This window comes from Chiloscyllium plagiosum, chromosome 18, assembly GCF_004010195.1.
Source record: "Chiloscyllium plagiosum isolate BGI_BamShark_2017 chromosome 18, ASM401019v2, whole genome shotgun sequence".
Lineage (NCBI taxonomy): Eukaryota > Metazoa > Chordata > Chondrichthyes > Orectolobiformes > Hemiscylliidae > Chiloscyllium > Chiloscyllium plagiosum.
The window spans coordinates 41957024-41977086 of record NC_057727.1 but is presented as its reverse complement, the minus strand read 5'-3'; the positions used below and the strand labels follow the sequence as shown (position 1 = coordinate 41977086).

Genomic DNA, 20063 nt, shown 5'->3' with positions numbered 1-20063 from the left:
CCACCTATCGCATTCCCAATGCCCCTCCCCCAAGTCCCTCCTCCCTACCTTTTATCTTAGCCTGCTTGGCATACCCTCCTCATTCCTGAAGAAGGGCTTATGCCCGAAACATCGATGCTCCTCCTCCTTTGCTGCCTGACCTGCTGCGCTTTTCCAGCAACACATTTTTAAGCTCTGATCCCCAGCATCTGCAGTTCTCTCTTTCTTCAGAACCTGACCTGATCTGTTAACTGTTTGTCCTACCATAGCTACTGCCTGAATTGAGTTTCCCCGGCATTTTTTCTTTTTGTACCAGGCTTCCAACATCTGTTACTCATTCAGCTGTGATTTTAAAGTAAATGAAAGGGATTCCGGCTAGGAAGTACACTCCCCTAGAAAGCTGATGAGAGAGGAACTCACTTTTAAAACATCTATTGTCAAAAAGCCTAACTATAATTACTGTTCAGGCTTGCTGCTGAATCATAATAATTTGACCACTCATGTTCACTGCAACTTCTGTCAACTGTGTGTGCCCAGCTTGCAGCTTGCCACATTCTTATTAAGATTGACATGCAGCCATGCATGCACATACATTATAAGAAACACTTCTCATGGGAAGCCTGCTCCTTCCCTTTGTGGCATATTCCTGATTGCTGCACGGCCACCCAGGCATTCAACTTAGAAGGTACATTGATGAGCACAGATTGGGAAGACAGCTAACTGATCGTTTCTTTATTCATGTCGTAAGGAATTTTCCCAGTATATTATAAAAATTGACATTGAGAGCAATCCTTTTCTCAGACTGTTTGCTATTACCATATTGTACAAATACTTTCTAAACAACCTGTTCAGAAATCTTAGTGCACACCACTAGAGTAGGTGGTATTTGAATCTGGGCCTCCTTGTTCACTATAACTGCACCACAAGAATCCGCCATGCCTTTATTTTTAATGTGGTCATTCAATTTCTGAATCAATCTAACCCCCAAAATATCTTTTTGTTGATTTTTGAACTAAAGGTCTGGGTTTTGTGTTAGTTATGAAGACGGAACTATCAGCTTTTGCTGACTTTGTTCCTCTGAAGCTGAGAGCAAGATTGGGAGCGCCTTAGTGTAGATAAATGCAAAAAGACAGAAATTTCTCCATACATTCTCTGCTGAAATGCCCTCCACCCCACACTTCACACAAACTTCACGAATGTTGAGGTTGCGAAACTGACAAGAACTTGCTCAATTCCACTGTTAGTCTGTTATTTTACTTACGGTTGCTGCGCTGCCAATTTTGGAGTTCACCCACCTGTCATACTATAACAGTCAAATGGGGAGGTGGGGGGGAAGGATGGTGCACTAGCTACCCAACTTGCGTGTCTGCAACCAGTCCATTGTTGCTGGTTTGAGTACAAAATGCCATTTGCTGTGTGCATACAGACAACTCTGCTGTTGGTCATGCTGCATACCGATTTTGTTCAGTTGTAACATGGCTGCTGGAAGCCTACACCAGAAATATACAGAGTAGATAAAACACAATGTCAGAAGCAAGTAGATAGGGTATGTAGTTTTGCCATAGTTACAGGTTTCTGCCATAGTTGTAGGTTTCTGCCATAGTTACAGTTTTCCCCATATCGCAGGCTTGTTGCTTTGTGGATACCTCGTGTAAATTCAGAGATGTATCATCATTGCAAAGGGTCTAATCCTTCAATGTCCAGTTGACATGTGGCCATGTTCAGCAATAGTAACCCGGTATTTCTGCACCATTTGATGCCTTTACTCTGTGGCAGTCCATCATACCATCAACACTTGAGCAATGCCACAAGAGCAACCAGAAGCTGACGACTGGGTGACAAACGATATGTGCCTGCTCCAGTGCATAGCCCCCATGTACAAAGCAAACAGTAGGCATATAATGAAAGCCATACTGCCATGCAATATGTGGAGTGTAAGAAGGATGATTAGGTATAAATTCAGCAGCATCCTTGATGGTCTCAACTTCACCACTCGTTAAGACCTCAGTCATGTATGATCCAATAATGGAGAGCTCCATTAGAGTGAGGACATGCAATAGTACATGTTTCCTGCAGATTAGTTCCTGCTGCCTGCAGTTACCACCTTGTCCCGCAAGAGAGAGGGCTGTGTGTTTGGAGTTGGGTGCAATCGTGTTGGGTCATTTGGCTGTCATGATTTGAATAGCATGCAGTGTGACCTAGTTGCAGGATGTGGGTCTGTGGCTTGCAGCAGTGCTATGTGTATGAGGATAAAATGAAAGTAAAAAAATGAGGTGCAGGTCGTAATTGATGGAGATTGTTGGTAGAGTATTGATGGAGCTCTGCTGAATGACGCAGAACCTATAGCTATGCCATTATGTCATTATAACTTTATGCTATTGAATGTGACATGATTTCCCCCCCCCCCGGCCCAACACACACACACAGCCATGTTGACTATCCCTTATGCAAAATGAGACTGTCCTTCAATGTCAGTGGTGCAATGGATGTTAAATATTGCAAACCCTAATTGAAGAACAGGAGAGGCTTTCTTAGTGTTTTAGTGAATGCTCCTGCCTCAACTCTCACAATCAAAAGCAGATAAACCAGAAATTCAGTTCAGTTTAGTTTATATGAGCTTGCTTCATCTGTGTACACAAAATCGTTGTCTGATAATTCATTAGATTTGTATTACTATGAGAGGCGACAAGTCTGTAAATAAATAAAAGTGTTTTTGTCTGCATGCATTATTGATTGCTCGGTTTTGGTCCTCTTTATATTGCAGGTCTGAACGGTTGTCAGCTCAGCAGGTGCTGTCTAATTGTGCTACTTGTTGAGAAGGATGTACATATTGAAATTCTGCTAGTTTTACGCATGTTTGATCATGGGCTTACTGCTATGACATCCACATATATGGTGGTGTTCATTCAGGAACAGAAACATGAAGGCTAGCCTGTTGTGTTTATTCAGCATGAATGCTCAGGTTTATCACAGGATAACAGGAGCTTCGATTTTTTTTCCAGGCACAACTTCAAATGTGCTTCTGCACTCTGTATTATCATTATCAATGATAAAAGTCAGCACTTGAAACTGTGCTTTTCTCTGACTGTCTTTCTGTTTCCTTCTCTTTCAGTACCCTCTAGAATCTTCAGGATTTTACTTTAGAAACCTGACTTTCCTCCTTGTTTCCTCAAGGCATATGAAGCCAAATCTCACCTCCCTCTCCAATTCACCAGATTAATGCATGTAGTATTTTGGGTTAAAACCTTTTCAAAGTGATCACATTGTTGTTTTCTTTAAAGAAGATTGGATAGGTTTCCAGTTGTGGCTAAATGGTCCACCATTTGTGACGCATAAAAAATTTGCAATTGACAATCCAATATAGGTGGAGATCAACAAACCTTCTCAGTCATTGTTACACCCAAAGCAGTTATTTTAAAGTAATACATAGTGGTGTATTCTCTGTTTTAAAAGACTCTAAGGTTTGATCTTCAGTCCCTTTTTCCACCTCAGTTAGTCTAACTGTATTTAAGATATAAAGCTATCAATGAGAGAAATAAAGACCCAGAAGAAGAAAGTCTACAGTGCATGATAAACAGAAGGATTGGCATCAGTACAGTTTATTGGCAAATCTGTATCAATAATTTCTTTTGCATAAAATATTTACTTGCATACAATAAACAGGTTATTGTTAATAATGATTTTATTGACATCAAATTTTGCTGAATTTGTGGGGTTTTTTAATCCATGTGCATTATGTACCATAAAATAATTTGTTTTTTAAAGAAACTTCTTTATGGTTATATCTATTTGCCATTGTCCCTTTTATATCAAAATGTCACATTTTACCAAACTGTCAGCCTTGGTTCTGCAGTAGCGTTGACTCCTCTCAATCCGAAGCCTATGGGTTCAAGTGCTTTTCCAGGGACTGAAGTATAGCCTGACACTTCAGTGAAGTACCAGTCAGTTTTGCATTGTCAGAGGTGCTAACGTTCAGATGGCACATTCAACTAAATCCTTCATAAGCAGATAAAAGATTCTAATTTCCAGCATCCGCAGTTCTTTTAGGTTTTTTAATGAAAAATTATGTGGCTCATTTGATGCAGGGCAGTGGATCTGCTTGTGTCGCAGTGAATATTTATCCCTTAAACAACGTCCCCCAAGTTGTCTGCTCATTATTTCAGTACTCTTTGTGGAACGTCACAACGTGTTATTTGGCTGCCATCTTTCCAAACTTAGAATAACATCACCGTATTTCAGAAGTTGATAAATACTTGTATAACGTTTAGAGCATCCTTAGATAATGAAAGGTACTGTCATTATATAAATGAAAGTTTTATTTTCCTTCATAATAGCCAATTATTATCAATTTATTTGAAATAATACCCCCTGTTTTATTTCTTGCTGGTATGGTTCTCTTCTGCATTCTTTCTTGGCCTAACCATTTACATAATTCTTCACCAGGTTCTCACCTTGACTCTTGCGTATTTCAACACAATAGTTGGTAGATGTGAGTTGAATGATGCTAGCATTTTCTCTTTCACAGATCACCATCTTAGGGCAAGAAAGAGAAATAATTAAACAAGTTGGAGAAATAATTAAACAAGTTGGAGAAATAATTAAGCAAGTTGGAGAAATAATTAAAGTCGAAGAGTGTCGTGCTGGCAAAGCATAGCCGGTCAGACAGCATCCGAGGAGCAGGAGAGTTGATGTTTTGAGCATAAATCCTTCATCAAAAGAGCTTTCCTGATGATGAGCTTATGCTTGAAACATCAACTCACCTGCTCCTCGGATGCTGCCTGACTGGCTGTGCTTTTTAAGCACCACACTCTTCCACTCTGATTTCCAGCATCTGTCGTCCTCCCTTTCTCCTGGAGAAATAATGAAGCAAGTTGTCCTTGTCATCACACACACATACACACACACACACACACACACACACGTGCACAGACAAATTAAGCCCCTTAAATGGTCAATTAATAGCTATTGAAAGGATTCAACTCACCACCTTCCTGATTACCTGTCTTCCCAATAGAAAAGGTATGTGGCTGGATTCCCCACTGGAACTCTGGATGACCTGTCTACTAGGTTACAGTCTCAGGTTCCAATTTGCCTCCATCTACTTTGACTTCCATCCCACTGTCGCCTGACAAAGTAGGGGGAAAAAAGTTACCTTCTCACCACTAAATTGCCCAAAGAGTATGCTTCAACCATCCTGTCTTCAGGGCCCAGAAACTGCCGGCCTCCAATTAGCTGGCAGCTCTAGTGACCAAAGACACGAGCATCGGGGTCTGTGATAGACTGAGAGACGTGACTGAGATTTGCCTGTTAACTATTAATGAGTTGATTGGGCAGGATAGATAAAGTTATTTTGGTGCTGGGAGTGTTGTGTTAGTGGGTACCTAACCCATCTGTCCGACATTTATTCTCAAGGATGGAAAATTCTATTTTGTTATTTTTATATGTTGACTAATCATACTTTGAGATTTTAATCTTAAGTAAGTATGATGCAAATCCTGGTTTACTACCAAATGTGATCAAGGTTTATAATCTAATTTTCTGACTCCAATGGCATGACTCCAGACATCGTCACGTAAACTGCTGGCCATTGTCACTCCCATATCAACATGATTTTCAAGAAATCTGAATAACAATGATATCAGCTTTGATGCCATTAGAAACATTACATAGAATGTCATTAATATGCAACTCGCCTGGAAGGAGGTATGAAAGCTCGCTGGCTAATGACCAGAGTACATGAACAGCCTAGAGCAGTGGAGTGTGCTTCATTCTCTGATCTGGACAAATTTATACAGAGGTTTTAATTCCATAATTCTGCAAAAAGAAGCAGCTTAGACATTCTTGAGCATGACAGCAATTAGGATACACCTAAAAATGCACAAGTTTCTGTAACAGTTTTGAATGTAGTGGTTTTTCTCCAAAGTGAGGTTGATCTTTCCACCCAGCAGCAATACTGAGTAGACCCACAGTTTTAAAAATCCAGCACAAGATCAAAGGTCAATAGCGAAAACACTTCAGATGAAAAGAGCCTTTGAATCAGAATTGCAAATGTTAATGATTTTTCTTCCTGCTGATGGAGTTAAATATGAACAAACCAAAATCAATTGCATTGTAATTATAAATAGATTCCCGAAATGTTTCTACACATGACTGTAACAAATTGTTACAACTATGAAGTCTTTTCTAACACTTTGAAGTTCCTTTGGCTTGTTTTAACCATGATTTCCTTTGCCCAGAAGCTAGTTTATTCAGGCTTCAGTGTTCTGCATGAATGAAGCCTTGAAAGCCCTACAAAACATGGCTTTACTGTATCTCTAACATTCAAACAATTATTCTAAAGTCGTGACAATTTCTTGTAGTTAAACAGGTAGTCAGAATATTGGCCTAAATACTAAATCTAAGTTGTTTCAGTAAGCTTGCTTCTTCTCTCAAAAAATGCCAGACTGAGAGCTGCAGTTGACAATTGACTTTTCCATTGATTGATTGTACCTTATCCAAGTGTGTATTTGTCTTTTAGGAACCACTTGAAACTTTGACAACAGTGAAATGATTTATTCCAGGAATATTTTTCATAATCTACAGGTGTATTTTTCTTATACTGTTCATGATTTAAACGGTAGTTATTCTTTGGTGTACAATTTGGTATTTATACTCAAAGTTGGAGCATATTTTCCAAACCATTGTGGTTAAACAAAGCATGCCATTTTATTGATGATACATCAAGTTCATTTTACAGATGGTGTTTTCTATGTCATTAACACGCAGCAGAGATTCATTAAAGACCAACCTTATTTTAACCTAAGTTATTTACTTACTTAACAGTTTCCTTGTGAGATTGCACAGGTTAGCTTTGCATATGTGAGATAGCAATAGATAAGAACTGTATTATTCAAAAGTGAGATTTTTCCTGATAGAAATACATATTCCACTCTGTTTTGTAATGAGTTGAGACAAAAATTTGTTTAACATCTGATTTTTGTAATTGGTATGGGGGAAGGAAGACAATCCCTGAAACTTCCCGCTCCAAACTTAATTGGGACATATGCAAGCGTCCCCACTCAGCTCCACACCTCACCCCAGCTTTCAAAATCACCTTGGGGGTGGACATTAACTTCTATCCAGTATTTCAGGTTGATGGTCTTCGAACAGAACTGGGACAAGGTCGTAATGTGATATGTTTTAAACAAGTGCAAAGGGAAAGTCAGGAGAAAGAAAAGACATGGGGCCTGTGATAGTATGGAAAACCGGAGAGATTAAATTACAAGAGATTTAATTGTTCAAGGCTTTGTTCCTGAACATTCCACTGCTGACCACTTGATATGGCACACCTTCTCCAAAAGAATTACTGCTGGATCCTCACTAACATTTCATCCAGCCTGTGAGATGACTGTTGCTTGGATTAAGTTCCAGCCATGAACACTGTTTCCCCATTTGCAGATCTTGCCTGACCTGCTGAATATTTTGAGCACTTTCTTTTAATAATTCACCTTTCCAACATCTGCAGTATTTTACTTTTGAATGAGAAAAAATGCATTATAAGGTAGACATTTGCTGGGAGGCCATGTTTTGAAACCCAGGATCTAGGTATTGCATAGCACGGCTCCCCACTCCCAACTTATATTTGGTGTGTTTTTGCATCCAAGGACATGACAGGTCACTGCAGTATGAATCTATATCCAAACTTATTTTGCAAAGTATGGTGAAAAAATGTTTGCAGCTGTTTCCTTTTAGTAATTTAACAAATTAACAATCAATATATTTTGTCCACTTTGCATAAAATGAATTTCACATTAGAGCATTACTTTAATCTGCAAAACCTTTTGTTTTCAGAGGGATGAAAGCATTTTGTTTAATTATTCCCTATTATCATCCATCATTCTTTGTTCCCCTTCTGTTTCTAGGAACCAATGTTAATGAAGCCAAGCGCATCCTGGTTGAGAGTGGTCTGCCAATCACTTCTGCCAGCAATCTGGAAGATGCAGCTCAGAAGGCAGTTGCCAGCATGGTCCCAAAATAGCAGAATGAAGAACATTTTCCATAACTATCTTTCTTTATACTGTATCTCCAATCACTAATCTTAGAATTATGAATTTTCTATTTGTATTTCACACAATGATTGAACAAACATAGATAATTTTCAATACATACACGGAGTCTTCAGGGATGGATTTATAGAAAAATTTTGTACATTTTACAAAAATGTGGAATTATTTGCTTATTCCAGAAAGTCCTTGCCTGCTAGTATCATTTATTAATGTGAAAATTTTGCTAAAAACTTTTTTAAGGACCTTGAAGCCTGAATATTCTAATGGTACAAAATATTTCTTGAACATCTTTGTAATCTTCATTTATTGCAAGAAGGAGCTTAACCTTTGCCTTAATCTTCAAATTGATTGAAACAGCACCATTGCTTGTCCAGACACAGACCTAATCACATTGGTGCTGTCTTAAAAGCCTTAACCTTCAATGTTGCCAAGGAAGTCAACTTCAACTTGCAGCCAGCTTAGTCTGGGGATGCACAGAACGTAGTAGGTGAACACATTTATTATTCTCGTAGATAAATAATCTTTCTTAACTCACATTTTTAATAATTCCTTTTCTGTTTCTCCAGTTATTTTCTTTTCATAAGACTGACTTTTGTCACACGAGAACGTGACTGTCCAAACTTGTTGTTTCATACTTTTATGACCTTTTCATGTTTACGATGCTTTAGACAATTGTGAAACCAAGGATATCAGTGCAAGCAATTAATATAAATTGTTCCTGTGGCTACCTTTTATAGCATCAAATGTCTTCCGAACATGAATAAAATACTTTCAATGATATGGATGTGTTTAAAAAATAATTCTCAAACGAAAGCATAGTACGACATGTGAATGCTTCAGTACTCCTTCCTTAAAGCTCCCTCATATTTTGAGTTTCATGTTGTGATCAAATGATGTTTAGTAGTTAAAAAAACATCTGCCTTGTTGCCTCTTGTGTTCGTTGGGAAAAACAAACAAGATCTGTCTACATATCTGCCATCTGTTGTCATCAAAAAGGATTAAGTTTTTCAATTTGCTGTTTCTCTCGTTCTCTGTTGAAGGTGGTGAGATTTGAAATGTATTACAGATAGCAGTATGACATGGCATATGTTATGATGTGAAGGAGCCAGTGTAAGACTGAGGTGGACAAAATTAAAAATCAGAGCTGAAAAATGTGTTGCTGGAAAAGCGCAGCAGGTCAGGCAGCATCAAAGGAGCAGGAGAATCGACATTTCAGGCATAAGCCCTTCTTCAGGAAAATTAAAAATCACACAACATCAGGTTATAGTCCAACAGGTTTATTTGGAAGCGCTGCTCTTTCACCAGGTGGTTGTGGAATATAAAATCATAAGACACAAAATTTATAGCAAAAGATTACAGTGCCATGCAAATGAAATGATATATTACATAGAACATAGAAGAATACAGCGCAGTACAGGCCCTTTGGCCCTCGATGTTGCGCCAATCCAAGCCCACCTAACCTACACTAGCCCACTATCCTCCATATGCCTATCCAATGCCTGCTTAAATGCCCATAAAGAGGGAGAGTCCACCACTGCTACTGGCAGGGCATTCCATGAACTCACGACTCGCTGAGTAAAGAACCTACCCCTAACATCTGTCCTATACCTACCACCCCTTAATTTAAAGCTATGCCCCCTCGTAATAGCTGACTCCATATGTGGAAAAAGGTTCTCACGGTCAACCCTATCTAAACCCCTAATCATCTTGTACACCTCTATCAAGTCACCCCTAAATCTGCTTTTCTCCAATGAAAACAACCCCAAGTGCCTCAGCCTTTCCTCATACGATCTTCCTACCATACCAGGCAACATCTTGGTAAACCTCTTCTGCACCCGTTACAGTGCCTCCACATCCTTCCTATAGTATGGCGACCAAAACTGCACACAATACTCCAGATGCGGCCACACCAGAGTCTTATTGAACAAACCTGGATTGTTAAGTCTTTCATCTTTTAGAATGGGTTGCAGATTTTGGTTCATTAATATGCAAATTCCAGCACTTCTTTTAAGTCACTTTCTCGAGATAACTTAAGGTTTTATAACAGAAGGTGACATCTCAACTCAGACAATGCATTAAAGGTGTGAGGTCAGAGTCTGTATTTCAATCTTGAGTCAGACTGGTTTTATTTGCCTGGGGGTTATATATGTGTGTATATGAGAGCGAGCTTGTGTATGAGAGGGTTTGCGTGAGAGTGTGAATATGTAAGAGTGTGTGTAAGTGAGAGTGAGTGCATAGTGTGACATGAAGCCAAGGTCCCGGTTGAGGCCCTCCTCATGGGTGCCAAACTTGGCTGTCAGCCTCTGCTTGACCACTTTGCATTGTTGCCTGTCCTGAAGTCTGCTTTGGAGGACGGTCACCCAAAGATCCAAGGCTGAATGTCCCTGACCACTGAAGTGTTCCCCAACTGGGAGGAAATACCCCTGTCTGGTGATTGTTGTGCAGTGTCCATTCATCCGTTGTCTTGGTTTGCTTAGTCTCACCAATGTACCATGCCACAGGACATCCTTGCCTGCAGCATTTCAGATAGCCAACTTTGGCCAACATTGCTTCCAAATAAACCTGTTGGACTATAACCTGGTGTTGTGTGATTTTTAATTATGGCATATGTTAACACCAGAAAACAGCTTGACAACATTTTGCCTCAAACATTACTATTTTGTATATATGTTAGCTCACTGAGCTGGAAGATTTGTTTCCAGACGTTTTGTCACCGTGACTAGGTAACATCATCAGTGAGAGTCTCCGGTGAAGTGAGCTGACTTACCTACTTATCATCAACCTGAGCTACAAACCTGCTCGAAAATTGCTCACATTACTATTTTGTTTGCAGTGGTATGGATTTCTGTAGTGAACTTAATTTGACCAAAGCTACTAGCAGAGATGGAGGGATAAGTAGACTAAGCCTGAATGAATGAATTAGTGTTAGCTTTATTGTCACATGTACTCAAATGAGTGTAATGAAAAGTTTACAGTCACTGCATGACAGCACCATTGTAGGTACAAAGGTACCCAGGTACAGATACTTAAGATCAAATTCTTAGGAAACAAAAAAAAGTTAAAACAGTAAAAAAAAGTCCAGCACTATAGTTCATAGGAATCAATTTGTTAAATAAAGAAATTAAAAGGTTCAAACTTCTGTCTGACATTGATATGCACAGAAGGAAGTCATTTGATTCATTGTGTTTCTACAGGCTTGTTGGCAATGAATCCTGTTCTGCTGTTTTCCTGGAGCCCTGTGCATTTTTATTGACAATATCATCATTATCAGCTTTCTTATTGAAAGATGTAAGATTCTTAGGGAGCTTGACAAGATAGTGCTAAGAGAATGCTAAACCCATGGGATGCAGTTTTAAAGTTAGAAGTCTCCAATTTAGGAATGGGATCTGGAGGTTTTTTTTGAAGGTCATTACTTTGTAGAGCTCTCTCTGCCAGAGAGCAGTGGATGCCCGGTCATTTGATACATTACATAGACTTTTAGATAGAATAACTAGATAACCAAGGGTTGTGTTGGCAAACAGAAAGGAGAGCTGAAACCATAGATTGATCACGATTGTGTTGAACGATGGAGCAGGTTCAAGGGCCTGAATAGTCCATGTTTGCACCTAATTTGTATGTTAATTTGTGGCCATCATTTTGACTAGAAGAGCTCTTGCCCCTTAGAAATACAGACTGGTTCCATTTTATGAATTTGATTTTGATGATCTCTTACTGTTTTGCTCAATTTTCTCTGGCAATCTCTGTCTTAGCATGTTGAAATGACATATACACCTATGTGAGATCTTATACTATTCTTCCTTTCGAACACAACATTAAGCTATATTGTGAGCACTTTTGGATGTACAAGACCAGAGTCAATAAAGCACAGACGTTTCAGAGGTTGGAATGTTAAAATGTGTTACATAAATCAGGAGAGAGGGGTTTTGAATAGGAGGGTGAGAATATTACATTTGATCTTGTGTATGTCTGAAAGATACTGTATACTTATGGCAGAGAACTGGGTATGAGATAAAGTAGAGTTTTGAACAAACCTTTTCAAAAATGTCTTCATGGGATGCCGGCTTCATTGGCTAGGTCAATAATGATTGCCTATCCCTATTTGCCCAGTGGGCAGATGAGAGTCAGTCATTTTGTTATGGATTTAGCCAGAACAGGTAAGGACATAGATTTCCTTGCCTAAAGGACATTTGTGAGACAGATGGGGTTTTATATGAATCAACAATGATAATTACATGGTTACCATTGGCTAGTTTTTTTTTACTACAAATCTTTACTAAATTTCACTGTCTGTCACAGCTGAGCTTCAAACCAGTACCATGAAAACCTTAGCCTGTAGTTCTGAATCCTTACTCCAGCGACATGACCACGACACCATTATGTGATGAGTCATGAATGAGTTCTTCAATTGGTAAAGTAAAATTGGACTAACGTTGGAGATGTGCTCTGACGAAGGATCATTGGACCCGAAATGTTAACACTGATGCTGTCAGATGATGAGTTTCTCCAGCAATTTCTGATTTAGTTATTGAAGATGCTTTGCTTGCCTCGGAAAATAACAATGCAGTTATCAATGAGGCAAATGGAATGCTGTCTTGACCTTGCAGGTTGACAAAAGTTGGGTTTAGATTGTATAATGCACTGGTCAGAGCACATAGTTGTGCTCAATTCTGGTTATTATGGTATTCAAGATGTGTTGGACCATGATTCTTATTCCAAGGATAAGGGAAACAAGTTAAAAGACTAGAAAACAGGGTTCAAGTGAAATAATAAACAATTGCAACAAATAATAAAACTGTGTTGAAATGTAGATCTGCAGTGCTATTTTAAATGAAGCTCTGACTTTAAGTCAATACATGATTCAGTCAAGTGAAACATAAAAGAAGGAACTTTCATTTCTATAGTACCTTTAAAATCTGGAAATGCTGAAATGATAAAGACATTTGAAAAGATTTAAGTATTCACTCATTTTCTCAAGAAATCACATCTCGTTGTCAACCACTGTCAAAGCATTCCTTGCATTAAAAGAATGTTTAGCTTAAAAGTACTGTTCACAAAAATTTGAGGAGGCACTTATCTATATTCTAACACCATATAGATAGGAGCCTCACAGGAGGCTCCCAAGCATTGAGCATGTCACCTAGACAGGGGACGAAACATCTGCAACAAAAATTCCCAGCTCAGCGAACAGAACCACAATACCATATCATATTTTTATCCAGATGGCGGAATTTTAGTTCATTAAAAGTATGGAATTGACTGTGAAACTGTTGTCAATTGTCAAAAAAACCACCTAGGTTCACTAATGTTCTTTAGAGAAGGAAGCTGTCATCCTTATCAAGTCTGGCCCACTGGGCAATTAGAATTTGCCAATAAATGCTGGTCTAGCCAGTGATGCTCTAGGTCCTATGCATGAATAACAACAAAATATGACCTGTTCTGAAATTTGCCTGACAGCAATCCTAACATGGTTTGATTGCTAGATATTAAATAGACTGAGAGGAAGGTGCAAGATGGGAGATGATGGCAGCAACCTGTATTAAAATGAATAAACTGTGAGTCTCCAAATACCTAGAAGAGAAAGATGTGTAGGGTTGTTCTTTAAATATCCATTTGTTTCTAAAATTACAGGGTGTTTGGGTCTTGAGCATAGCTAATCAGCATTTCTAACTGGATACAGGACTCATAAGATTCAAACTGTCTTGCAGATGACTTTGAGAGGGGAAAGGTGTTGAGGAAAAACTTTGAAACTTAGACGCAGGTAGTAGCAAGGATCTGGGAGGGAGAAAAAGAAAGCAATTGATGCTGTGTTTTACATGCAGATGGAAGCTTGAAATGAAACTGAAAAGAGAATTCATGAGTTAAAATAAGCTGGAAGGTTCACCAAACCTATTTGAGAGGAATAATCTTCGGGGGGGAAACTGCGTTGTGAAAAACAATTCTCCAATTAAAGGTTCACGGTTAAGAAAGGAAAAGGAATGAAATAAACCCTTGCAAGTGAAGAATCACCTTGGAATGTTTCTAAGAGATGGAATGTTGACTTAAAGAGCAGTGTACAGTCTATGAAGTGTGTGTTTTCATTTTGCAAAAGAAAAAGAGGTATGTTCTGTTTTATGGTTTATAGTATAAGTAGCATGTAAAGAGTTCAGTCAATGATATTAGATTAGATTAGATTACTTACAGTGTGGAAACAGGCCCTTCGGCCCAACAAGTCCACACCGCCCCGCCGAAGCGCAACCCACCCATACCCCTACATTTACCCCTTACCTAACACTACGGGCAATTTAGCATGGCCAATTCACCTGACCTGCACATCTTTGGACTGTGGGAGGAAACCGGAGCACTCGGAGGAAACCCACTAACCACTGTGCCACCATGCCACCCACATATTTAGTCTTTGTTACAATAAAAGTCTTATCAACTGGAAATTCTTTTATTTTAAAATTGGTATCAATTTCTGTGAGGATTACCACAATGCCACTGCCTAAAATGAATTAATTTTCTTGTGCACCAACAATCACTTTCCAATATATTTCTTTACTGAAGTGATTTAAATATTTTGAAATCTAACTAAAATATGTTTCTGTGGATGTCTTTGTGGTCAGAAAGATGTGCAATATTTTAACAAATTGCATTTTGTACCTGTGCAAATCCTCCCAAAGATTTATATTTGATAAACATTATTAATATTAACAATCATTTTAGGCCTTGAAGAAATACCAGTTACTGCAGCAGAAAAATGTGTAAAGTTAGTACATGCATCATTTATTGTACACAGATAACAACTTCAGTGCGAATGCCAACCACTATTTTTCCAAAAATGTACTTATTTCAGCACTTTATTTCTGGCATCTATTTGAATTTTTCTTTGCTTTCGACAACATCCATAAACTAGACCTGTTTATGTTTAATCAACACACATTTAAAAGCCAAAAGAAGTGTTACATTTATTTTCATTCAGTGTTTTACCATTTATACAATTTATTCAGTAATTTATTCTGTAATCCAAGATGGTGCCAGAATGTGGCAACATTATTTGCTTTTCACTGTACCGAGGTACAAGTTACAATATATAAAATAAATATTGTGTTGCATCATGGGGATTGGCTGGAAACCACATGTACACTTTATTTCTCATCTTTTTTATTAACTGCTTATATATATTCTGCCTGTCACACTGACCATATCATATCAGACATCATTCTCTGTTTAAAAGATTGGGTAAATATTTGGCACGACATTTTGAAATACTTGCCAATTCATGCCAAAATTGTGTGGCTTCTGCTAAGCTTCCATAAGTGAGAGGGGTCTATGAAGATGGTTTCATTATTGGCTGATGCCTATATTATGGTAATTATACCAGTTGAGGAAGAAGTATTATTTTACATTGATATCACAGAATCAGTAGATGGATATTTCTGTGAAGTTGAAGTTGGAAGGGCGTAAAGATTAAGCAAGATTTTACTTCACTGAATTGCAATATTGTTTTGAAATTCTGAATGCTATGTATTAATTTGCTTCTCTAATACCTTCTGGAAAAATATAAACATAAGCAATAATTTTTCATTTTTATTCAAAAATGGAGACCCTGCAGAATTATACATTATTACTGTTAAATACTCAAGCTATTACAAAAATTACTTCATTTTACAAATCTGGCTTCAGGAAGGAAGTTACTATCTTTTACCAAAATGAGTAAAAGTAACTACTTATGCCACAGTTTCTGAAGTTCCCCTATGTCCTCATCCTGCAAAGTGTTGGCTGCTTATTGTGTTTTTGTGAGAATCCTAATCCTATGTGCTCGAGCACAACTCCAAGATACCTAGCAATATTGACCACTAAACATGGTCCCATTAACTGAAATATCATAGTGTTGTCATGTAAAATGCACCAATGCATTATGTTGTGGTGTAGTGTTGTGGTTTTCTGTTTTTCACAACTAGTCTCAAATGTCCAGTTATGCTGTTGAGGGAAACAGACTGGAAGTAAAGGAACTGATGTTCATGAGTTAGTGCAACTAACGGGGAGTCTTAGCTGCTAAGTTTGCATTTTAGAATGCCATGCTACACATCTAAAGTTTTCCTGACTATTTGAACTATCCGAATCTGAGTTACTCTCCAAATTCTCTTCCAAAGGGCTATTGTTGTCCTGCTATATTTGGTGGCTGCATACACAATTATACTAGTAAAGATCTACCTGAAGTTTTCTTGACTTCTGCCTCAAGTATTCTGTATTGTACAGATGGAAGCATAAATGGAAAACAATTGATTCTAAAGGAATAGTTGCTTGGTGGTACAGAAGTTGAATATACGACTGTTGAAAGAGACATATGATGACATTATTTCATCTTGCATTGATGCAAAATGCCTCATTCCAGAGGTTAAAGATCACACACCAAATTATAGTCCAACAGGTTTATTTGGGAGCACTAGCTTTTGGAGCACTGTCCCTTCAGGTGGTTGTGGAGTATAAGATCATAAGACACAGAATTTATAGCAAACGTTTACAGTGTGATGTAACTGAAATTATACATTGAAAAGACCTGGATTGTTTGTTAAGTCTCTCATCTTTTCGAATGAACATGTTGGTTTCAGTTCTTTCATATGTGAATCGCAAAACTTTTTAAAAGTTACATTCTCAAGGGATTGGTGTCATGTAAGCCCAGATAATGTATTGAAGGTACGAGGTGCCCTGTGTGAAACTGTCTGTGCCATAAACGTTCAGACTTATTCTAATCTTAAAAAATGGATTTACAGAATCTTACATGGTTTCATGCAGTTTTTGAGCAAAATAAAATATAATTCTGCAAGTAGAAATTCACCCCATAAACTAATATGCGTGTGTGTGTGTGTGGGGATCATTATAAGTGTAGATGAGAGAGTGTGTGTATGTGTGAGAGTGTAAGGAGGTATAAGTCTGTGAGAAGGTGTGTGAGAGAGTATGGAGTGTATGAGAGAAAGCTTGTGTATGAGAGAGGGTCTGCATGAGTGTATGGGTCTGTGGGAGTGTGTGTGTGTGTCTGTAGGAGTGTCTGTGTGTGTGCACATGCGTCTATGAGTGTGTGTGTGTGTGTGTCTGTGGTACAGTGGGGTCAGCTGTACTGTGACATGAACCCAAAGTCCAGGTTGAGGCCATCCCTTGGCTATCAGCCTCTGCTCGGCCATGTTGGTTTGTTGCATGTCCCGAAGTCCACCTTGGAGGACGATCACCTGAAGGTCCGAGGTCGAATGTCCCAGACCGCTGAAGTGTTCACCGACTAGGAGGGAACACTCCTGTCTGTTGATTGTTGTGCGGAGTCCATTCTGCTCGGTCTCACCAGTGTATCATTCAGGGCATCCTTGCCTGCATGTATGAGATAGATAACATTGGCTAAGTCGCGTGAGTACCTGCCACATACACGATGGGAGTTGTCCCCATGTGTAATGGTGGTATCTGTGTCGACACTCTGAAATGTATTACAGCTTCTACTGTGACAAGGTTGTATGGTGTTGTCTTGAAAACCGGGCAGTTCCCTACAAACTGATCTGTTTGAGGTTTGGTGGTTGTTTAAAGGCGAGAAGTGAAGGTGTGGGGAAGGTCTTGGCGAGATGCTCGTCCTTGTTGAAAGTGTGTTGCAGGCTGCGAAAAACATAGCGTAGTTTTTCGGCTCCTGGGACGTACTGGACAAGGAAGGGTTGCAGCTCATGTCTGTCTCCTGAGGAGGTCATTACGGTTTCTCGCTGTGGGATATTGGAACTGGCAGTCAATGAGATGAATATTCCCTGTTCTTATGAGGGAATCCTTGAGTACTTCTAGGTACCTGTCACGTTCCTCCTCATCTGAACAGATCCTGTGTATGTGTAGGGCTTGCCCATATTGGATGGCTGTTTTAATATGTTTCAGATGGAAGCTGGAGAAGTGTAGCATTGAGGTTATCTGTGGGTTTGCAGTAGAGTGAGGTGCTGAGGTGCCCATCCTTGATGGAGATGCACGAGACAGATAGACTGAGTAGTTATTGGTGATTTTGGTGGTGGGCAGTGAGGAACCTATAAGTTGGTGTTGTGTGATTTTTAAATTTATACACCCCAGTCCAACACCGAGGAAGCAACAATTTATAGTGCATGAGGTGAAGGATTTTATTTTTTTTTTTACCTTTACAAAAGTCTTTAAATATATTTTTTATTTAAATTCAGAAACAAGTGGCACCTCATTTTCCTACACCAAGTTGGTGAAAACAAAAAAAAATTGAATTATTAAATCAGCATTTATTCTTCATCCTCAAACTTTTACAAGTACAGGATACTGTTTTATACATCTTTGCAAAGTCAAAACTGAAGTCAACATCACTGACCTCAAATGGGACTTTGATTTTCTTCATTACTTATACTTTGTTTCTGTTAAAGTAGCTTACAAATAATTTTTGAAAGAAAAAAAGTCAGCACAGAATCAAATGAGCAATCCTTTTTAACTCCATCATTTGATTTGTTAGATTACTTTAAAAAGAACAAAGGAATAATAGGTGAAGGATTTTAATTGGCTAGCAAGTGGATTCTGATTGGTCAAGATTTAACTATGGAAAATGTTGTTCAACAAACTTTTATTTACAGTTAAAAACAAGTCAACTCTGCAGATTAGATTAGATTCCCTACAGTATGGAAACAGGCCCTTCAGCCCAACAAGTCCACACCGACCCTCTGAAGATTAACCCACCCCGACCCATTCCCCGACACTATATTTATCCCTGACTAATGCACCTAACATTATGTTAATAACAATAGACTCATTCCCCTGTATTTATCCCTGACTAACGTAAATAACATTATGGGAAATTTAGCATAGCCAGTTCACCTAGCCAGCACATCTTTGGGTCGTGGGACCTGGGGGAAACCCACGCAAACACGGGGAGAATGTGCAAACTCCACACAGACAATCGCCAAAGGTGGAAATCGAACCCAGTCCCTTGGTACTGTGAGGTAGCAATGCTAACCACTATGCCACCCCATGGGCAGAGAGTAGCTTTTAGAAACTTCACATCCAGGCATTATACTTTTTAAAAATTAAATGAAAGTTTGGAGACAACTGATCTCTGATCAGCACTCTCATTGTCACTATCACAACATAACTCCTCCACAAGCCATCACAATTATATATAAGTACCCAGTTAGATCACCATGGTGACCAATTTGCCTGACTGACTGCTTTTCAGGACAAAAACAATTCACATCAGATTTCATTATTAACAGAAACTAACTCTTCTCTAGCATACAAGTTTAATAAATGGGGAAAGAGAAGGATCACGGATCTACTTGAAACTTAAACTATATTCCTTTAAAAACCCAAATGAAACATACACAATTGTGATACACAAAAAACAGACTGTTTGACACAAATATCATGAGTGAAAAAATATAGGCAATGAGTGAAAGTCCAAAGATCTAAAAGGTGGTGTTGCCTTTGCTTTGGACACTTTAAGGAGTTTATGTATTAAAAATACTTTATCCAAGACTTCTTGTCTATGACGCACATAAAGGGGCTTAGAATTCAGTACTTAAATCTTCCCAAGTAAATACACCATGTCAGCATTTCCCAAATTCCCATGATATTTACTCTTCCAGTTCTATTCATCTGAGAAAGTATATTTCCCACGATGTATTGATGCTGGGCTATCAGAATCTCCCTCCTCTCCTGGCTCTCTGCCATAAAGTTGGGTCTTGGATTTCTCTGGTGATCTCTCTGTCCAGGTGATTGGTGTTGCACTGATGAGTTAGATTGAGTCTCTGCTGGGGGTGTGGCTCCCAGGTGTTTTATTTTTATCCCCTTGCCCCAGATCTTCCTGTAACCTTTGGCCAGAGGTGTCATGAACGGTCTTCAAAAGCATCCAATAGGGCCACGCCAACACCCTTCACTGTCGCCCTGCCAGGCCTGTGTAAAGTGCACATCCTCAGGTACTGGCTGGAAGTTAAGGTGCCATAAAGTCTGATCGATACTTCTCCAACACATAATCCTCAGGCGGTCCGAAACTGAAGGAGTTGACCCCGACTGAGTGTTGCAGACTGTTACATT

At 38.9% G+C, this 20063-nt stretch overlaps 1 protein-coding gene across 1 annotated transcript in view; it reads left to right on the top strand.

The window, feature by feature from the left end:
• The window catches only part of suclg2 (succinate-CoA ligase GDP-forming subunit beta), a 213448-nt gene extending 204644 nt beyond the window's left edge, over positions 1-8804 (top strand). Inside the window, exon 10 of the mRNA XM_043708307.1 lies at positions 7881-8804. Coding sequence (XP_043564242.1) covers positions 7881-7996 — 116 coding nt within the window. The 3' untranslated portion in view covers positions 7997-8804. The remainder of the gene's footprint in view (positions 1-7880) is intronic.
• The last annotated feature ends 11259 nt before the right edge of the window (positions 8805-20063 follow it).